This window comes from Plasmodium gonderi, assembly GCF_002157705.1.
Source record: "Plasmodium gonderi DNA, contig: Chr11, whole genome shotgun sequence".
In the NCBI taxonomy this organism is placed as follows: Eukaryota; Apicomplexa; class Aconoidasida; order Haemosporida; family Plasmodiidae; genus Plasmodium; species Plasmodium gonderi.
This window is the reverse complement of record NW_021628936.1, coordinates 585,748-603,780: the sequence shown is the minus strand read 5'-3', so window position 1 is coordinate 603,780 and position 18,033 is coordinate 585,748. Positions and strand designations below refer to the sequence as shown.

The 18,033-nt window shown below is 30.6% G+C and overlaps 5 protein-coding genes across 5 annotated transcripts; 4 read left to right on the top strand and 1 right to left on the bottom strand.

The window, feature by feature from the left end:
• Positions 1 to 9: 9 nt before the first annotated feature.
• On the top strand, positions 10 to 2,691 carry PGO_111300 (helicase; the record flags this gene model as incomplete). Its single annotated transcript, XM_028688469.1, has 1 exon — positions 10 to 2,691. The coding sequence occupies one exon, from the start codon at positions 10 to 12 to the stop codon at positions 2,689 to 2,691; it is 2,682 nt and encodes an 893-aa protein (XP_028544270.1).
• Positions 2,692 to 3,681: 990 nt separating this feature from the next.
• On the top strand, positions 3,682 to 4,905 carry PGO_111290 (hypothetical protein, conserved; the record flags this gene model as incomplete). Its single annotated transcript, XM_028688468.1, has 4 exons — positions 3,682 to 3,860; positions 4,162 to 4,215; positions 4,513 to 4,577; positions 4,850 to 4,905. The coding sequence occupies 4 exons, from the start codon at positions 3,682 to 3,684 to the stop codon at positions 4,903 to 4,905; spliced, it is 354 nt and encodes a 117-aa protein (XP_028544269.1).
• An 874-nt stretch (positions 4,906 to 5,779) lies between these two features.
• On the bottom strand, positions 5,780 to 10,501 carry PGO_111280 (hypothetical protein, conserved; the record flags this gene model as incomplete). The annotated part of the gene is made up of 4 exons (XM_028688467.1): positions 5,780 to 5,938; positions 6,144 to 6,233; positions 6,359 to 6,435; positions 6,757 to 10,501. 4 exons carry the CDS (start codon positions 10,499 to 10,501, stop codon positions 5,780 to 5,782), a joined length of 4,071 nt encoding a protein of 1,356 aa, XP_028544268.1.
• A 1,578-nt stretch (positions 10,502 to 12,079) lies between these two features.
• Positions 12,080 to 14,637, top strand: PGO_111270 (T-complex protein 1, delta subunit; the record flags this gene model as incomplete). Its single annotated transcript, XM_028688466.1, has 3 exons — positions 12,080 to 12,095; positions 12,790 to 12,920; positions 13,195 to 14,637. 3 exons carry the CDS (start codon positions 12,080 to 12,082, stop codon positions 14,635 to 14,637), a joined length of 1,590 nt encoding a protein of 529 aa, XP_028544267.1.
• Positions 14,638 to 16,006: 1,369 nt separating this feature from the next.
• On the top strand, positions 16,007 to 17,696 carry PGO_111260 (pyrroline carboxylate reductase; the record flags this gene model as incomplete). The annotated part of the gene is made up of 6 exons (XM_028688465.1): positions 16,007 to 16,025; positions 16,294 to 16,433; positions 16,553 to 16,627; positions 16,796 to 16,861; positions 17,030 to 17,462; positions 17,647 to 17,696. The coding sequence occupies 6 exons, from the start codon at positions 16,007 to 16,009 to the stop codon at positions 17,694 to 17,696; spliced, it is 783 nt and encodes a 260-aa protein (XP_028544266.1).
• Between the last annotated feature and the right edge of the window lie 337 nt (positions 17,697 to 18,033).

Sequence of the window (18,033 nt, the reverse complement as noted above, 5' to 3'; positions counted from 1 at the left end):
TACATCAACATGGGAACCTTCAATTTTGGAAAGTACAACGGAAAGACCTTTGAGGAAGTGTTCGAAAAGCACAAATCATATGTGACATGGGTTAAAAATCTGGAAAATCCATCTGGATCTCTAATACAATTTAAGAACTATGTCATAGAAAGGGAGAAGGCAGAACCTGGACAGCAAAACAGCAAATGTTCAGGAAATAATTTTTACAACATAGAAGAGAATCCACATAATAGTAGAACTTATAGCAATAATAGATACAGTAAGGGAGGTAAAAGTTCCAATTATTATGGGTATTATGAAAAGGGAGATGCAGGGCACACACCGAGAAATAGAAGATCGCTGGGTGAGAACTCCAGTGCTGTATTTAAAGATGAAGGGAAGAGTGGGGGTAGCAACGAAAAGGATGTAAATAGTGAGTTTACAACAAAATTTGTGAACACAATGAATAGTAAAGAATACAAGAATTATGAACAAAATATTATGAACGATATAAGTAACAGTTATAACAACAATGAAAAGGGTGAAAAAATTGAATTTGATATAATCGTAGCGTTTGAAATATTCAGTGATGATACATTCAAAATAGTGCAAAGAGATAATAACAGCAGTGGTGGTAGAAAATTTGCAAATTTTAAAAATTTTGTCCCCAAAGAACTTTTTAAAATATTATCCGAATTTAATCCAACTTTAAAAAAAACAAATAACTATTCTTGTATTACCTTTGAAGCTGACAAGTATGAATATGTTTTATCCAATTTAAAGGAAAGATGTACCATTTTAGGAGGTATTCAAAGCATTCCTAACTTTTTATTAAAATGTTTTAAAAATTATAGCCGATTTTCTGAACCGCAAAAAGTTTCTGACATCACTGCAAACATTTTGACAAGTACATTGTGTCCATACACGAAAAAAAATTATGAAAAATTGGATATCTTAGTAGGTGAAAAATTAAGTGCAGAATTAAAAAATTTTCAAAGAGAAGGAGTATATTTTGGTTTAAAAAAAAATGGGAGATTACTAATCGGTGATGAAATGGGGTTGGGAAAAACATTACAAGCATTAGCATTGATGGCATTTTATCAAGAAGATTGGCCATTTATTGTGGTCTGTCCATCTTCCATCAGATTTCAATGGAAAGATCAGGCATTAAGGTGGTTATCTCATTTATTATCCGAAGATCAAATATGCGTTGTAAAGAGTGGCAAAGCAGACATACCTCGAAATTGTAAAATGATTATCATTTCGTATGAACTAATAACTAAAAATGATAAATATCAAAATAAGTATAAATCCATTGTTTGTGATGAATCGCATTATTTAAAAAATTCATTTTCTAAAAGAACCAAAGCAATAACACCAATTATTAGAAATGCTAAAAGATGTGTGCTCCTGTCAGGTACCCCTGCATTAAATAGACCTTCAGAATTGTATGAACAAGTATCTAGTATTATTCCAAACTTATTTAATTATCATGAATTTTGTGAAAGATACTGCTTTAAGGATAAAAATATATACACAAGAAAAATCGAATATGTTGGATGTAAACACACTGAAGAGTTACATCTATTTTTGACAAATACTATCATGATAAGACGATTAAAAAAGGATGTATTAAAAGAACTCCCAGAAAAATTGAGATCCAAAATTCCAGTGGAAATACCACCCAAAGAATTAGGAGAAATTCTTACCTATTACAGAAAATTAGAAACTAAAAAAAGCTTAAACATTTCTGACAATTTTGATGATATAGATATATCAAGCATGGGTAACAACTCATATCAATATGACACTTCCATGAGCGAAAGTGGTAATAGAGGAGATGATGAAAATATATCGATTTCCCACCTGTTTAAAATGACAGGATATGCAAAAGTCAAAGCTATAAAAGAATATATCACATACTTAATCGATGCGGACATTAAGTTTCTTTTATTTTGTCATCACAAATTAGTAATGGATGAAATTGATGCTTTTTTGAGAGAAAAAAAAACCGTGTTTATACGAGTAGATGGATTAACTCCTATTGAAAAGAGAGAAGTTTATATTAAAAGTTTTCAAAATGATGACAATGTAAAAATTGCATTATTGTCATTAACGGCATGTGGAATAGGATTAAATTTAACTGCTGCAAACACTGTTGTTTTTGGAGAGTTATATTGGGTTCCTGGACAAATAATACAAGCAGAAGATCGCGCACACAGAATTGGTACAACTCATGAAATTGTCAACATTCATTATTTAATTGCACAAAATACAATTGATGAAGTTGTGTGGAAAATTATTAACAAAAAATGGAACACCTTAACTACTGCTTTGAACGGTATGGAAGATTCACTAAATGTTAAAGAAGTAAACAAATTCGATAAATTTATGATAGATTTAACGAATGATCCTAATAAATCATATCCCACCTCCTTAGTTACAACTCCAAAAGTTAAGAGAAAATCATATGAACATAAGTCATTTGAAAGCACCAGTACTAATAGTAAAAAGGACAGAGATATAAGAGATTTCTTCAAATCAGCTGACAAATCTGCGGGAAAAAATGACTTTCCAGATTCAACGAAAAAGAGATCAAATAATACACCTACGAATGAATACTCTTCTAGTAGCACATCTCCATGTTTGATGCAGAAGCGACACAAGGCGGAAAGTTCCTTTGGAAGAGGAGGGGTTGACGATGCGTGGTGAGAAGTCGTGGTGAAGTTTTTGTGAAGGAGAAAAAGTGTCCGTATGTACGTATGCAGGTATGCCCTTCGATGGATCCGTGTGTACTGAATGATATTTTTTTTTTTCGTAATTCATACAAGGTGGTTTATGACAAATTAATTATCACCTTTAAATGCAACACCATATACTTAGTAAAGAGTTTTTTTTTTTTTTTTTTTTTTTTTTTAACCGCCTTCTCCAAATTCCAAGTGTTGGTGTTCGAAATGGTGGGAAATGACAATTATCACAAGAAATGCGATAGATTAGTCCCCATATGGGCGCTGTGAATTATATAATAAATTAAAAAAAAAAAAAATAAATAAAAAAAGCATACATAATACATTTCCCCTTGTTATGGCATCAACTATTTTTAAGTGAAAAAAGAAAAAAAGTGCAACACATGTGTTAAGATGTACACCCACCTTTAATGAAAAGAGTGTGTGCTCCAAAAAAATATATTCCTTTTTAAATTACTCCAAAATGATTATTTTTTTTCTTTTTTTTTCTTGTAAAAATTATCCCATTTTAAAAATTATTTTTAAAAGATTGCTCTATGTTTACTCTTCTGTGTTGTGTCATCTATTCGTTTCATGTATTGATAGATATATATTACAGTTATGCCAAGCATGTATACAAGTGTTTATGTTTCTACATGCCTTTTTTTTTTTTTTTTTGTTTTTTAGTGTAAATTATTGCAAAAAATACAGTTTATTCCCCTTTGTTTATGTTACTTTTTTTAAAAATGCATATGTGAAGAAGCGCGACCATTCTTTAAAAACACTCATGCAAGTATATATATACATACATATATGTGCATACGAATTTGCGAGGCTTAATGCGGCCCTCGCCATCTAAATAAACGCCTCTCCCAGGTGTCCACTTTTATATATGCTAAAAAAAAGACATTGGCTACTTATTTTTTGCTTATCTGAATTTTCTTTACACACATATATGTTTATTCCATATATTATAATGCCAAAATTTAACTTTTTCCCGAAAGTAAATTTTTTAGCTTATATTAAAAAAATTAAAATAAAGTACAACCCCTGTGCTGCGTACAATGACAACTGTCGAAATTTAATTTATCACATTGAAACGCAGCAGAAAAAAGACAAGTTCCTGGATTTGGAATACAAATTGGAGTTGATCGAGTTATAAGGAAAAGAAAATAAATAAAAACATGAGCAAAAACATGAGCAAAAACATGAGCAAAAAAATAAGCAAAAAAATAAGCAAAAAAATAAGCAAAAAAATAAGCAAAAAAATAAGCAAAAAAATAAGCAAAAAAACAAAATGAAACATTAAATGATGCTAGTGGATACTTGCTTTCCCCATACAACACACTTTGCAAATTCATGACAAATTCGCATTTTTCTTATTTAATGTATCACATCCCATTGTAACTCACGCATTTTGGAATTAATTTTACCTGTTCCTTTTACGTCAATACAGTTATAATGAAGAGCCTCTAATAGAAATAGAAATGCAGAATTCCAAAGTTTTCAAGTATATTGCTCTCTTTTTTTTTTTGCAATTTTTTAAGGGGCGCTTTGGTCATATATATATATATATTTTTCTGTGTATACGTTTGTCTAGTCTTTTATTTTTTTAACGGCTTTTTTTAAAACTAAATTTGTCTTTTTTTTTTTTTTTTTTTTTCTTTTTTGTGATATGTTATACATTAATTACTATTGATTTTGGAAGACCCACGATCAGAGGTCCTCATAGGAATTTCCTTTTTGATGTCTCTCCATAGATTGCATCACCATTATAACAGCAACAAATTATATTTCACAACTATAGGTTTAATCCTGAGAATTACGATTTGCCAGAAATACAACGAGTACTTGACGAAGATCAGCAGCAGTGTAAAAGACAGAAAGCAAAAAGAAAAAAAAAAAAAAAATGCATAAGTGTTTACGCATTTTATGAAAAATATATGCCTATATGTGTAAATATACAAATGCATAAATGTTATATACATATATATATATATATATATATATATATATATATATATACTATCTCGTTTGTGTATGCTTATTTTGCTGCCGTAAGCGATTTTTCCAAATGACAAAAATAGCAATAATACTGCTACAACAATGCTGACGCATTTTTTTTTTTTTTTTTTCTTCGATAGTGCACAAGAACTTTATGAAGACAAATTTGTTAGAGAATAATGAAAAATCCTTTTAAATTAACAAGAATATACCATCTTTGTGATTTATATTATTTGTTTGTATGTTTATATTGTGTAATGAATTGGGAGGGGTGTATATAATATTACAAAATTGAAAAATGAATTGTCAAGGAAAAAAAAAAAAAAAAAAAAAAAAAATAGCAAAAATAACCATCTGCTATAAATTGTCAATAATCTGAAGAAATGGCGAATGAGAAATGATTAGCATACAAAATGTGCACTTGCAAAATTGGCAACTCTTTTTTGCAAAGTTTGCAAAAGAGAATGTGCGTGTGTCTTTAACAACCTCCCTCACGTGCTCATATGCCAACATGTGAAATGGAAATTTATATTAAAAAGGAGGAAAATAAAATTTGAAGAATAATCTGAAGAATTCAAAAAACAAAAAATTTTAAATTGAAAAATGAGTAAACTCTAATTAAAAAATTACAAATTGTGTTTTTACAAAACTAAATGAAAGACTGTCATGTCTCCACTATCAATTATAAAAAAAATACATATACACATATTCTTTAAAAAAAATAAGAGAAACAAATGACATTTTTTTGTATAGAATAAAAAATTTAACTACACAAAATAAAAAATTATCCAAGCATTTTGTTATTTCGCAAAATGTACTCATCTACGAATTGCTCCTTGCAATTTCAGTTTTGAGCTCTTATATAATTGATAAAATTATTTTGCTTGACAATTGAGAACTGTTCAAATTGTGTTGTATCTTAAGTAAGATAATTTAAATCCATGCATACCATTCATACACATAAAAACTAAATGATACAAAACTGGTTCATATACATAAAAAAGGCACAATGATATATTGTCATATATATAGACAAAGAGCTGAAAATGTTTCTTTCCTCTTAAGAATTGTCACTCAACCTGTATATTTGTTAAAAACTTGATAAAAAAAATAATGTTTTCAAATAAGAAATTGATATTCGACCAACTTGTTTGTATTTCTTGGAGGAGCACAGTTGTGGTGTTCCTTAAGTTTTTCGCTTTCGTTTTCAATAGCTTTTTCCCGTGTGTCTGAGGGGAGGGGGGGAAGTATAAAAATGTATACATATATATATATATATATATATAAATATATATGTAAGTTCCTGAGTAAGCATTATGTAACTATATGCGAATGTACACATCTCAGCGGAACTGTTATCTCCATAACGCGTACACGCATGTGACATCCTCTACAGTAGTGCTCTTCACTACGGATGGAATGCCTCTGTCTTACTTTTAAAAACACGAATATGTACGCTTGAATCAAATCGATGTTGTCGTTCGTCTTGACGTGATAAATGAAGAAGTTCATCATGTTTTCCAACTAAATGAAAGGAGGAAAAGGTATACACGCACATGAATGTATGTATATATATATATTTACAAATGTACATAAACATATATCTGTGAACATTCTGCACATGAAAAGAATACGGGAAAATAATTAACCTCCTCCTTGGTGCTCAGGCATAATATGTTGAAATGCACACCGGATGGGGATAATTCCTTCAGGTAGTTCAGGACGTCTGATGGAGACAAGGACGGAAAAACCCAAAAAAAAAAAAAAAATTTAATAAATATGTGGATAAAATGGAGACACATACAAATGATTTCGTGTATACAATGCGAGGCTTAATGCTGATGGTACCCCCTTTCTTTGTGAAACTTTTTTTTATTTTTCCTTCTAGTTTCTATTTATTTTTCCTTCTAGTTTCTATTTATTTTTCCTTCTAGTTTCTATTTATTTTTCCTTCTAGTTTCTATTTATTTTTCCTTCTAGTTTCTATTTATTTTTCCTTCTAGTTTCTATTTATTTTTCTTTCTAATTTTTATCATTTTTTACTTACTAATGTAGGACTCCTCGTTTTTGGCAAGTATTTCCTGCAATTTTGACGTGGGCATTTGGATTTTATCCAACTTGGTAATATGCCTACTTTTTGACTTGTTCCCTTTGGAGATTAATTTGTTTCCCGATTTGGCATTCGATTTGGCATTCGATTTGGCATCCGATTTGGCATCCGATTTCGTATCCGCATCTGCTTCGACATCCAACTGATCAGTAACCGTTTGGACCGTTTCATCCCCTTCGTATTCCCTCTCTTCCGACTCCTCTTGATCGGGGTACCCCCCCTCCACCCCTTTGGAAATATTTTGTAAGAATTCCCTTTCCTTATCATCTGCATATTCTATATTTTTGTCGAGCTTAGCACTCAGGAAGAAGGGAATTTCTTCATTTTTTTTTACATTTTCTTGAACTGTACAATTTTCTTTTATTTTATCTAAAAATATGATATATGCAATTTTTGATATACTATATCCTGACAGAGTCATCAAATTCTTGTTAATTTGTTTTTCGCTGGATTTATACGTTTCCATTAATTGTAGGGAATTGTGCCTTTCCTTAATTTTGGCCTCTGAATCGTTCTTGTTTTTGGTTTCTTCTACCGTGGATGATAATACGTCGATACTATTCGAATAACAGTCATCCATACCGATCACTTTCCCAAGAGTGGCATCATTGTATGTCTTATTATCTTCTGCATCGGGTAACGGTTCCATCAGATTTGCACGAAAATAATGATAATCATTAACTACGTAATTGTTATTATTAAACAAATTTTTATTGGTAAATGAATAGAGGAAGTTTTTCGTGTTTTTATGGGCTGTGTATAAATAAATATCATTGTATATCATAGAAATTATATCATTATTGAATAATAAGTAATCAATAAAAGTATTTGATATTATTTCATATATTAATAATGTATTATTACTTAATGCGAATAAAATTAAGCGATTATCTGCACTAAATGTAACATTGGTAACTGAGTGGGAAAATTGAAATTTTCTCGTTATACACTTTTGCTCAATATCTATAATTATTGTGTGATTATTTGACAAACTCGCAACGGTTAAAATGTTAAAATGGTAAACAGAGACAATATTAATTTCATCATTATTTTTATCATTTTTAATTTTTCTATTTATTATATATTCATTTTTAATATTGTACGAGTACGTTAACTCACTTGTGTATATATTCCAAACCCTTAAACATGTATCTTCTTTACAACTGGAAGCAGACAAGAAGTTACATATTCCATAGAGATGCAGTTTTAATATATCACCATTCAGATGTGCCTTCGATTTGATGGAGTATTTATTTAATTTATAACTATTTCTATATGTTGTTGATTGCATGTTAAATGAATGGATTTCTCCATCATTGTAACCAATAATACCAATATGCCCACAAGTAGATATCAATACACTGGTTGCACATTTTTTTTTTTTTTTTTTTTCTCCCTCTCTTCCTGCTTCTCCTTCTTCTGCGGAATGTTCATAAGGATTATACTCATCAAAAATTTTGTATTCTTCTTTTTTCAATTCATTTGTACCTTCCTCCTGTATGTGATTCGTCAAATCGTGTATCCAATTGAACATGCCATCACTCACACCGTTTCTTTCCTTTTCTCCAGCATTATGTAATGCTTCTTTCTCGGTGTCTTTCCTCCTTCCATCTTTTTTCATATGACCCTTGGGAATTTTATTCATAATGTCAAAAGGTAGCGATAAATATACGTTGTCTATAATCTTTTTATAGGAAGATGCTAAATACACCCGATCCGAATCTTTCACACACACGAGAATATTATTCCAATCGTAATGCCTATTTTGGTTTATATCAAAATCAATAATGGTTTTATTTATCAAGCTAATTTTCTTGTGCCATGAAAAATCTTTATTTTGTTCTGGACAATGTGGATTTAGAATGTATAAATTTCCTTCCCTTTGATTTACATCATTTGCTGACACCACAATTTTAAACTTTTCATCATTCAAATATTTTATATTATTAATAATACCAACACAACTGTTTCTTTTTTTTATTATATCTAAAGTGAATGTATGTTTATGCAAATTTAGTAAATTTACTTTGTTGTCCCTTTTTCCTACTGTGTATATGTAATCCCCTTGTGGAGCTATCAAAATGGTCTTTACACAATCGTGTATATTTCTTAAAATAAAATAGTTACTACTTTTTGTATCTATCATAATAATTTTCCCCATTTCTGTACCTACTAAAATTACAGGCACATTTTCATCATTATAAGTATAGTTATAAAATTGAACACAACTTACCTTATCATCATTCATATGTATATTTTTTGCATATACAAATTTGTCACTTTCAGTATTAATTATGTAAAGTTCATTTGTTGATGTTACAATACACAATTCATCCTTTTTCGATGTTAATATCATTATGTTTATATATTTTTCTTTGCTTAAGTTAATACTATTTAATGAGATATACTCATGAATTATTTTCTCCTTATTTATATTGTAAAGATATATTTTATTATCATTCGTTAGTATAATCACTTTATTTATGTATCCTGGTGGGTGTACTATGCTACAAATTTCGATTTCTGAGTCATCGTCAAATAATGAAATGCATTTGAATAAGTGACTTTCTCTATCCCTTATGGTATCATTCCCTTGAGGGGATTCTCCTGTTCCTCTCTTTTTTCTACTTGTACAATCATCCGCATTTTTACTCACTCTATATCCGTCACATATGTTGTCTTTGTCACTCTTCTTACCGTTTGTGTTATTCCCTTCATATGTATCCTTCTGCTCTCTTCCCTTCCCCGTTTTCTTCACACCCCCACCTTCATCGACCATTTCACTCGACATTTCATTGAGCACTTCATCAAGTACTTTTTTTTTTCTTTTTTTTTCCCCCTCTTCTTCTTCCTCGTCTTCTTCCTCTTCCTGCTCACTACCCGAGTTGCTCAAAAAGCCATCTCTTCCATAGACCTCCTTACGAACATCATTCCAAATTACTATTTCCTTTTTGCTATAACTAAGTAAGTAATCATAAACCGTCAAGATGTTGAGAATACAATGTTTGCTGTCACCCAAAGAAAATATCTTTTTTCCACCAGACTCATTCACCTTGTATATTTTTTTATTAAAAACAACATAAACATATCCATTTGCACAATATAAATTTTTTATATCTTCTGTATAATATTCGGATGTATATGCTTTTCTAAGTTTATGTGGATCAAGTACGTAAAATGCATTTTTAGCACTTGTAATGATAAAGGGTTGTATTCCTTTCATCGATAGACACATTATTCCATTGTGAACAACTAGACCAATGGTACCATTGGCTATGAATAAGTTACTTTGTTTATGAACTTTCCTTCCGTTCCATTGATGTTTGTTTGTATTCTCCTCGCCTTTGCTTTGATCATCTTCTTCCTCATTTTTCAAAATACTTCCATTTGCAGGATCAGCTTTAACGAGTATTTCTTCTCCTGCATTTAGAACTTTATTTCCTTGCTTCTTTCTTCTGTTATTATTAAAGAATTCATTTTTTATGTATATTTTATTAATTTCTCTCTTGTTGAATTCTGTGACTTTGTACTTATTCAGTATACTTATAGACTTTTCTTTGCATTCCTCCTTATTTCCATTTTCACCCTCTTCGTGATGTGAGTTCGCTTGGTTACATTTATCTGAGGAAAACACATCACTAAGTTTTAAGGGAATGCGGCTGGGTTTCTCCTCTACGCCCATTTTGCCTTCTTCCCCTCAACCGATTCCCAATTTATATTTACTAATTCGTCCTGTGAAAAAAAGTAAAACAGTAAAAGGCAACACGAGCAAATTGGAGGTGTAATAGGCAAAAAAATGGAAAAAAAAAATAAACCAACAAGTGGGCACTTAATCCGTTAAGCTGTTAAGCCGTTAAGCTGTTAAGCGGTTAAGCTGTTAAGCGGTTAAGCTGTTAAGCGGTTAAGCAGTTACGCAGTTAAGCGATTAAGCAGTTGATCATCTGAACAAGTGAACAAATGGATGTAGGAACAAAACGGTCGGCAGTGGTTGCGAAGGGATCCACTTTCCGCTGGACTAATCACAAATCACCGTCGTTCGTGTGGACGATTGTTGCAAACAAAAATTGCAAATGTAGAGTTCCCCCACCCCCCTTTTGATTCAAAAAGTAAATAAACGCTTCAAACCATTTCAACTTTGTTTCTACACGGACACTTGGTGACGAGTTAAAGCTCGAGAAAAAAAAAAAAAAAAAAAAGTTTCCCTTCTCTATGATGTATTTTTATATACAAATATAAAGGGTATTACGCGGGAAATGAGAACTGGTTTTAGCAGTTAATTTGTAGGATTCATTTTTTTTTTTTTTATTATGGCTATCTATATATATGTATGTATCTAAAGTAACAAATACTACAATTAAATTATAAAACATTTAAAAAAAAAAAAAAGTACAAGTCGGTAAAAGTTAAGTCTCGCAGTATTTTTACTATGCCTCCCGGGATGGATACCAATATGTAGAAAAAGAAAAAAAAAGAAAAAAAAAAAATACATACACGCATGCGTAAATATATATATGGGCATATTTAAGTATCAACATATATACATATGTATATATATTCATACGAGCATTTATATAATATAGCCCCACCCACTGTCGACAACGAGAGAACGATGCGATAAAGAGTATATATGCGCGATGTCCCATTGGGTCAGTGGAGTATGGAACAGCTTGTTTCTCATTGTACGCAAAAAAAAAAAAAAAAAAAAAAAAAAAAAAAAGTATGAAGAGAAAAAAAATAAAAACAAAAGTGTAGGGATGGTGTGAAGATTGGCTTGCTATTATTAGATATTTCTGTGTTTTATATTTCTTGTGTGAATGTGGCTAAATTTTTGATGTAAATTTATTGTTACTTTTTATGACATTTTTTTTTTCATTTTTTTAGCACATGCCTTTATCTTTTTTTTTTTTTTTTTTTTACTTTATTTTTTTTATTTTATTTCTACACCCATGTGTTTCGTCATAAATTATGAGCCTTGTTTTAGTTGAAAAAAAGAAAAAGAAAAAAAATAAATACATAACTGAGAAATGTTTTATCCTTTCGTTAACTCATTCGTTTGATACTTTTTTTTGACTATTTCGTTTTTTTTTTTTTTTTTCGAGAAAAAAAGCTGTGTAAATTTAGTCTTAACTCATTTTGAGCTACCAGAACATCCATATAGAAGGGCATAGAGTAATACTTAGGACTCGAACTGGATTCAGATTAGGGACACATACATAAGAGAATAAACTCCCCAATAACTCACACCATACAAGTGAAAAAAATGGCCGAAGTTGCAAGTAATTATAATTCATGCAAAATATTCATTTATAGAAAAAAATTTTCTACATATGAGAGAGATGATACGTTGAATTTTTTCCATTGTACCTTTTAGTATGCCTACTTTTATATATATATATATATATATATATATATATATATATATATATATATATATATATATATATATGTGTATCCTCAAATGAGCAAAAATAATACGGGTTTTATTACGCTGATTTTTTCACGCTTATTTATTTATTATTATTTTATTTTACTTTTTTTTTTTTTTTTTTTTTCTGTGTGTGTCTGAAATATTTACCATTTATGCAAATTAAAACTGGCACATTTTGTATTACTACCACGTTGACAATATCTCTATCTCTTTTTTTTTTTAATTCCCATTATAATTAAAAATAATTTTTTTTTTTTTTTTTTCAAAGCCCCATTGTGTACACGAATCCATAATTTTCGTGCACAATTAAATATTTGCACTTTATTTTCCAACGTTTTTTGTATATTATTGGAAATGTGTATGTATTACCACATGTACACTTATTCACACATTTTTGTGAGCAATATGACAAGAGTGTGCTTTATGTGCATACACCCCCATGTTTCATCCACTCAAATTTCATCCAACCCAACGGAACATTCACAAATTTTTAATTTTATATTGTTTTATTTTATTTTTTATTTTCCCCACCCATGTCGCAGAAAATAAGAATACAGAAAACCTGAATAGAAATGAAAAGCAAAGTGATGTGAGGCAGATGAACATTTTGGCTGCCAAGGCAGTTGTAGATGTCACGAGAACGAGCTTGGGCCCCAAGGGAATGGACAAAATGGTTCGTGTGTATTATCACTTTTAATTATTCTTCATTCTGCAGCACTGTTTTGGAATAACACAGTTTAGTAGTTGTTCTTTTGTTTGTTCGATTCTTTATGCATGCTTATTCGCGTCTTTGCATCTTTGCTTCTTTGCATCTTTGCTTCTTTGCATCTTTGCATCTTTGTTTCGTTACTTCATTTCTTGTGTGTGCTTATGACTGCTCCAGTGTGAATATCTTGTCAACTGCTGCACCCCACTCCCCATACACACGCACACGTTTGTTCTTTCAGATTGAAGATGGAAAAGGAGGAGTAATCATTACGAACGATGGTGCAACGATTCTAAAAGAAATGGCCGTGGCACATCCAACTGCAAAAATGATTGTGGAGTTGAGCAAAGCACAAGACGTAGAAGCAGGGGATGGAACAACTTCAGTTGTGGTAATGTGTGGATCGCTTTTAAATGTATGCAAATCGTTGTTAGATAAGAATATTCACTGTCAGAAGATTTCTGAAAGTTTTTTTGAGGCATCAATGAAAAGTGAAGAAATATTAAGAAATATGTCTATCCCAATAGATTTAAATGATAAAAATATGTTAATACAGAATGCAATAACATCTTTAAATTCGAAAGTTGTGTCTCATAATTCTTCACTTCTAGCCCCAATAGCTGTAGATGTGATATTAAAAATTACAGATATTAATAAAGATAGAAATGTTGACTTGAACAATATAAGAATTGTAAAAAAATTGGGTGGTACCATTGAAGATACAGAAATTGTTGATGGGTTAATATTTACAAGCAATAAAATAAGTAAAAGAGCACATGGAATTAAAAATTTATCTCAGGCTAAAATTGGATTAATACAATTTTGCTTGTCATTACCCAAAACTGATATGGATAACACAGTTGTTGTGAAGGATTATAACAGTATGGATAGATTACTAAGGGAAGAGAGAGTAATAATTGCAAAGATGATTAAAAAAATTGCGTCAACTGGTTGTAATTTATTGTTAATACAGAAAAGTATATTACGGGATGCTGTAAATGATTTAGCGCTTGATTTTTTAGCGAAATCCAAAATTATGGTTATCAAAGACATAGAGAGAGAAGACATTGAATTTATTTCAAAAACCTGTAATTGTATTCCTGTAGCTAGTTTGGATTATTTTACACCTGATAAATTAGGTTATGCTGAAAATGTTGTAACAGAATCTATTGGATATGGTGAAATTGTGAAAATAACTGGTGTAGAATCAAAGAATACCATATCGGTTCTCATAAGAGCGTCAAACAATCTTATGCTAGATGAAGCAGAAAGATCATTACATGATGCACTATGTGTTGTTCGAAGTTTAATTAAAGAAAAAGCAATATTACCAGGTGGTGCAGCACCAGAAATGGAACTGTCACAAAAATTGTATCAATGGGCAAATACGCTTAAAGGGTCTAAACAAATTTGTGTTAAAGCATTTTCAGATGCATTAGAATTAATTCCTTACACATTGGCTGAAAACGCTGGTTTATCACCACTACACATTGTTACAGAATTGAGAAATAAACATGCAGAGGGCCATAAGTACTATGGAATCAACATACGAACCGGAACCATATCAAACATGATTGATGAAAATGTCATACAACCATTGCTAGTCACATCGACGGCGATCAAATTAGCCACCGAGACTGTCATGATGATTCTAAAAATTGATGATACTGTAATTTGTAGATAAGTGCATATAAGAATCGAACCTTCTTGAGGAGAAACCTCCACACAGATATGCACGTACACACATATGGGAAAACTTATTTTAAAACCTACCCTAAAACACACAAATAGGGAAAAAAGCATTTATCCCATTTTATTGAAAATGCAAAACCGTGTGCGATTGATCTCAGTCCCATAATACACGTGTGTGAGCCTTTTTAGTTACAAAAACAGGGCTTTATATTCAAAAACAGAAAAATGAAAAGATGGTATAAAACAAATGTTCAGCATCAGCATGAACAAACGGTTTGCAATGCATAGAACATGCCCATGTGCAGTATGAAAACGCACAAAGGAGAAGCAATTTTATACTACTCTTGTGGGCAACACACACACACACAAAGGTATATGTATATATATGAACGTACAATTATTATGCATATTTACATTTGTGTATGCATGAACTTCATAATAAAATCATTGTATACATGCTTCCCTAGATGCTTGTCACGTCGCACGATTTTTTACACATATATATACATGTTAGTATTTTGCCCTTCTTTTTTTTTTTTTTTTTTTTTTTTTTTTGCAACACTTTTTTCCCCTTTTCGCAATGTGTGCACCATTAAAACTATGAATTATTTTATTTTGAACCTTTTATTATGGGTTTACATGCCATAAAAAAATACTTCAAAAAACGCTTCAAAAAAATGTTAAATATACAATTATTTCAATCTTTCTTTATGCATCGTTACAAAGAAAATGGGAAAGTTTTACTCTTCCTACGGTCGAAAAAAAAAAAAAAAGAATAGTATTAGGAACATGCTCTACAGTATATTAAAATGAGGGTTTCATTATTGTTCAATAATACTTGCTATTAACTTAACTCATTATGTAATGGCGGATATTAATGCGAAATCCTGTGTTTCTACATCAGAAGAAGGGCATAAGCAAATGAAGAATCACAACTAACTTAAAGGTGGTAGGGAAAAAACCCACATCCAGATCTACAAGTACATATATAATTACACATACATATATCACCTTCCTCAGATGAAAATAATGCACCTTATCCCCCTTAGCTGTTGGCTGTAGTGTGGCAATATGGCTATATTTTTTTTATCAAAAATAATGAATTTCATTTGGTACTTAAGAGTAAATCCGTTTATATAAAAAAGCAACTTTTTCTATCTTATTAAAACTTCCCTTATTTTACGTTTTGCCAAAACTATCTTCTTACCTTATAATTTAACAGAAAAGAGAGAAAAAGAAAATAGAAAAAAAAAAAAAAAAGTACATAATTTTATTCAGTTTGGCAATTTAAGCACTTAACAATTTGATAACAAAACCTATTTTTGTAATCCCAGTTTTTTTCATCTTGGTACTTTTTTAAAATGGAAAACATCAAGTTGGGTAAATATATATATACAATATGTATTTTTCTTCTTTTTTTTCATTTCGAATCACCTTGTTTCATAATTGAGCATGTAGATGTACATGCATATGTACACATTTTTTGCATGCATCTTTTTTTTTTTCCAAGCAACTTTGACAATTATGAATCCATCATTCACACTTCTAAAAATGTGAACATCTTTTAGTGAGTCTTATGTACATTCTTCTAATTTTCACAAATCTTTCCCATGTATTTTTTTTTTTTTTTTTTTTTTCTTATATCAAGGGTTTATTGGCCTAGGGAAGATGGGATCTGCTTTAGCCCATGGTATAGCCAAGTCTAAGATTATTCAGGAGAAGAATATTTACTACCATTCACCATCGAAAAAAAATACGCCCTTGAATTACTTAAGGTCCAATATAGAGGTACGAGATATAGACATTTATCATGTATGTTACATAATTTATCTTATCAACCTAGTGTCTAAATATTCTCATAGCACCACGTTTTCACGCTTTAAAAAAAAAAAAAAATTACTTTTCAGCTTGCCCAAGTGTGTGACATAATTGTTTGTGCTGTAAAGCCAGACCTTGCAAATGAAGTACTATCTGATATTAAGGTAAAAAAGGGGAAAAAAAAAAAAAAAAAAAAAAACACAATATGTACGTTCTTTGGAAAATATAAGGACAACCACTCGTTTGTATTAAACCTAGGAATACATTTTCATATATACTCAATTATATATATATATATGTATATTTAAAATTTCTCCTTTTCATATTTGAAGGGATATCTAAAGTCCAAGTTGCTTATTTCCATTTGTGGAGGGTTAAATATAGAATCGCTAAAACAGGTACGAGGAAATGAAAAAAAAAGAAACAATGCAACTTTTTTTATAAAAAAATATAAGTACTTTTCAATGCACAAAAAATGATATTATTATATTATGAATTCATGTATGCACACTCTTATAACGAATAGTGGAACCCCATGTATTTATGTTTGATATATTTTCACTCAGATGGTAGGTTCAGAGATCAAAATTGTGAGAATCATGCCAAATACCCCGTGTTTGATTGGACAAGGTGCATTCATTTTTTGTGCAAACAGTTGTGTAAACGATACGGATAAAAAATATGTAATAGATCTTTTTAATTCATGTGGGATTATTCACGAAATAAAGGAAAAGGATATGGATATAGGCACAGCGATATCTGGATGTGGACCTGCATATGTTTTTTTATTTATTGAAAGTTTAATTGATGCAGGTGTAAAAAATGGGCTAAATAGAGATTTAGCAAAAAAATTGGTTTTACAAACAATAAGTGGATCAACGCAGATGGTTCTCTCATCAGACATACCCATTCAACAGCTTAAGGATGACATATGTTCACCAGGTGGGATTACAGCAGTAGGATTGTTTACCCTCGAGAAACACGGTTTCAAATATGGAGGTAAGGGTTGCCTCCTCCATGCCCTATGTGAAGTACACATATGTCAAACAAGAGATAAAACACAATTGATGTACATGAACGATGTATATATATAATAATGGGTATGAACACCCTGATGTGTGCATTTCCTTTCTTTGACACCAACACCTTATGTTTTTTCCATCCACCCCTAACCTCTATGCAGTAATGGATGCAGTAGATAGTGCGTGCCAAAAGTCCAAGTCAATGCACTGAACGAAAGTTAATTTTTACAATTTACTCAATATTCTCCACAAATAAGCACCTTTATACACAGCATATATTTTAATCACTTTTTATAATAACAAAAAAAAAAAAAATGTTCATTTGGTTTAAGATTGAATTAATAGACACAAACAAACAAACAAAAAACAAACAAGGGGACAAAAAAAAAAAAAAAAAAAGAAATTTCCCCCCCATTGGGACTAGTGTATATACATTTTGAGAAACAAAAAAGAAAAAGGAAATGAAGCAAAACTAAACGAATGAGTGTGTATAAGTATAACACGGAATATCATAGTGGAATATCATATAGAACAATTTAGTGTAATGC